Genomic DNA, 2,514 nt, shown 5'->3' with positions numbered 1-2,514 from the left:
TAAACCAGATTTGCCCCCTTCAAAAGGATAATTTGACGCATTCATCATCACAAATTCTAGTGTCATAGATCTACCATAACTTTCTTGAGATGATGAAAACAAAACGTCACACACCTATCCTTCTCTCCTCACCATAGTACTCGCCCCTCACCATGAGACCCCTGCCCCTTCCATAACATGACGCTTCGGGTTCACGTCCCAACACCGACGGCGACCGTACTATACTCGTAATTATTTCTTTTTCTTCAGCAATTTGATGTAACCAAGAGAGGCAATAAAAGATAACATAATACTCCCTTTGTTAATACAAAGTTATACTGAAGTGAAGATAATTATTTTCGGACGGAGGGAGTAATATATTTCCTTGCCTAGATTTATGAATAAAATGGTGGGGGAAACCCCTTTTCATTAAAAAAAAGTACTACTAATACATTTGCATGCGGTAAGGAGATCAGGTGCACTACAATCTCATCGTACAAAAAGATTCATGGTATTCCCACGGAAACTAGAGCCGGTTGAAACGCCAGCACGTTTTCGTTGCCCCAAATAATCCTCGTCAGGACTCAGGCCGTCACATGATCGCGCACGCGTTGACATCATCGTCGTTGAACATGTTGCTGACGGCGTCGCCGCCACGAGCAGGCCTGCGGGTGCGGCCGTGACGATCACCTCCATCACCGTAGCCGCGCCGCTGGTAGCTATAGCTGTCTCGGTACGGCTCGCCGCCGCCGCCGCCGAAGCAGCCCCCGGGAGACGCGAAGCGCAGCGGCGTGCCGCCGCTAGGCCAGAACTCGGCCTTCTTCCCGCTCCGGCGCCGTACCTCCCGCAGCACCTTCCCCCGCTCCACGTACCCCGTCACCCTAACCCTCCCCGTCCCCGCGTCTACCTCCACGCTGTCCACGCCTCGGAGGTTCACGAGAGACTGCATGACGGCTCGCTCACAGCCGTCGCAGCACATCCGGACCTTGAGCTCCACCGTCTGCATGCATGCAAGTTTTGTGCCGGTCAGGTAGCTTGCTGGCGACCGGCCATCGATCGGTCTCCACCGGGACGGAAAATGCAAAGAATCAAATGCTTTAGTATATATAAACAAGCACGCGGGTGAACCTGGAGAGATAGGGTCGGTCTGCTCCGACTGGCCACCGTACGACCCGCGGCGCCGTGGTGGTGACGATGCACGGAGTTTCTGCCCGCCGGGTGGCCGTGGTGGTGTCGCATGTCGTGGTGCCCCCCGGGAGGGTAGAAGCAGCAGCAGAAGAAGGACAGGAGCACGTCGGAGACAAGGTCCGCCATGAGTGCACGCGTGTCTCGTGCGAGATCCGATCCAAGTGATCAAGCTCTTGCAGATCGATGGAGCAGCTAGCTAGCTATATATACAGTATATGCGTGGCAGTGGAGCTCCGTAAGTAGTCCGCACTGGAATTTACTCCCTCATTCTTAAAATAAGTGTCTTAAGCTTAGTATAATTTTGTATCAGATTTAATATAAAATTGAGACAATTATTTTGAAATGGAAGGACTACTAGCTAGAAAAAGGCCGCGCTACTTGAAGTGAAGAGTGTCGGCTCGGATGGACAGCCAAAAGCTAATTCCTTTCCGATGTCATGCATCGAGCGATGGGTGCTTCAGTTGTGGTGTCACATGCAACAATATGGAGGGATTTCTTAAGAAAATGCGCTAGTTTTTCATCGGCAGTGTAATGTAAACCGCGGAGGGAGGTCTGCATGTGTGTGGCAACACAAAGACGACAATGCCTTTTGGAGAAATGAATCAAATAATGCGAGTACGCATGCAGCTGTCCTTTTTCAGTTCAGAAAGACTACGTCGATCCAGAAGAAGCAATACTAATCCTTAACTAAAATAACTCGAGATTAGCCGGAACTGAAACAAATACTTACCGACGAAGCAATTGCACACTCGAACTTTATGTACTGCTAGTACTAGTATTATAAAATATCTCAATGTAGATACAACGGTAGTTTGCCATTTTACACTGTAATTCTTCCATACTCTCGAATTTTATATGCATCCGAAGTAAATATTGTGATCTCCTCCCCAAAGGGTTTGCAGGGCGCGTGGAGGGCACTCGCCTATCCCAGCCGATAGCTCTTACCAATGTCATCTTCAATAGTGTGCTCTCCATTGGACGATTCAAATCCATAACCCCACCACACTATAGGCATCATGAATATAAAAAACATCACAATACATGCACCATTAGCAGGAAAATCTCTACAATACGCTTAGGGTATAAACTGCAACGAACATACGTCTGGCGGTGACAAAAAAGTACTGATGGTAAATGTTAATTTCTTGGACTCCGATAACTCCCGAACGTTCGGTCTGGGAGCTCAAATCGGATGAAAAGGGTCGCTACTTGTGTGTGTGTGGTGTGTGTGTGTGGGGGGGGGGGGAGGGGGGCATGGATAAAATAAAATCGTTCAACACAAGAAGCGCCCCAGCGCAAACACCCTCTAAGCACTTGAGCAACTAATTCATCATAATAGCTCACCCT

The 2,514-nt window shown here is 49.0% G+C and overlaps 1 protein-coding gene across 1 annotated transcript; it reads right to left on the bottom strand.

Annotated features, from left to right (window-relative positions):
- Window positions 1-373: 373 nt before the first annotated feature.
- LOC123411119 (heavy metal-associated isoprenylated plant protein 44-like) lies at window positions 374-1,329 on the bottom strand. Its single transcript, XM_045104050.1, has 2 exons — window positions 1,108-1,329; window positions 374-979 (listed from the first exon to the last, which is right to left on the bottom strand). Exons 1-2 carry the CDS (start codon window positions 1,291-1,293, stop codon window positions 572-574), a joined length of 594 nt encoding a protein of 197 aa, XP_044959985.1. The 5' UTR covers window positions 1,294-1,329; the 3' UTR covers window positions 374-571.
- Between the last annotated feature and the right edge of the window lie 1,185 nt (window positions 1,330-2,514).

This window comes from Hordeum vulgare, chromosome 1H (assembly GCF_904849725.1).
Source record: "Hordeum vulgare subsp. vulgare chromosome 1H, MorexV3_pseudomolecules_assembly, whole genome shotgun sequence".
Lineage (NCBI taxonomy): Eukaryota > Viridiplantae > Streptophyta > Magnoliopsida > Poales > Poaceae > Hordeum > Hordeum vulgare.
The sequence above is the reverse complement of the archived record's forward strand: the minus strand, read 5'-3'. Positions and strand labels throughout refer to the sequence as shown.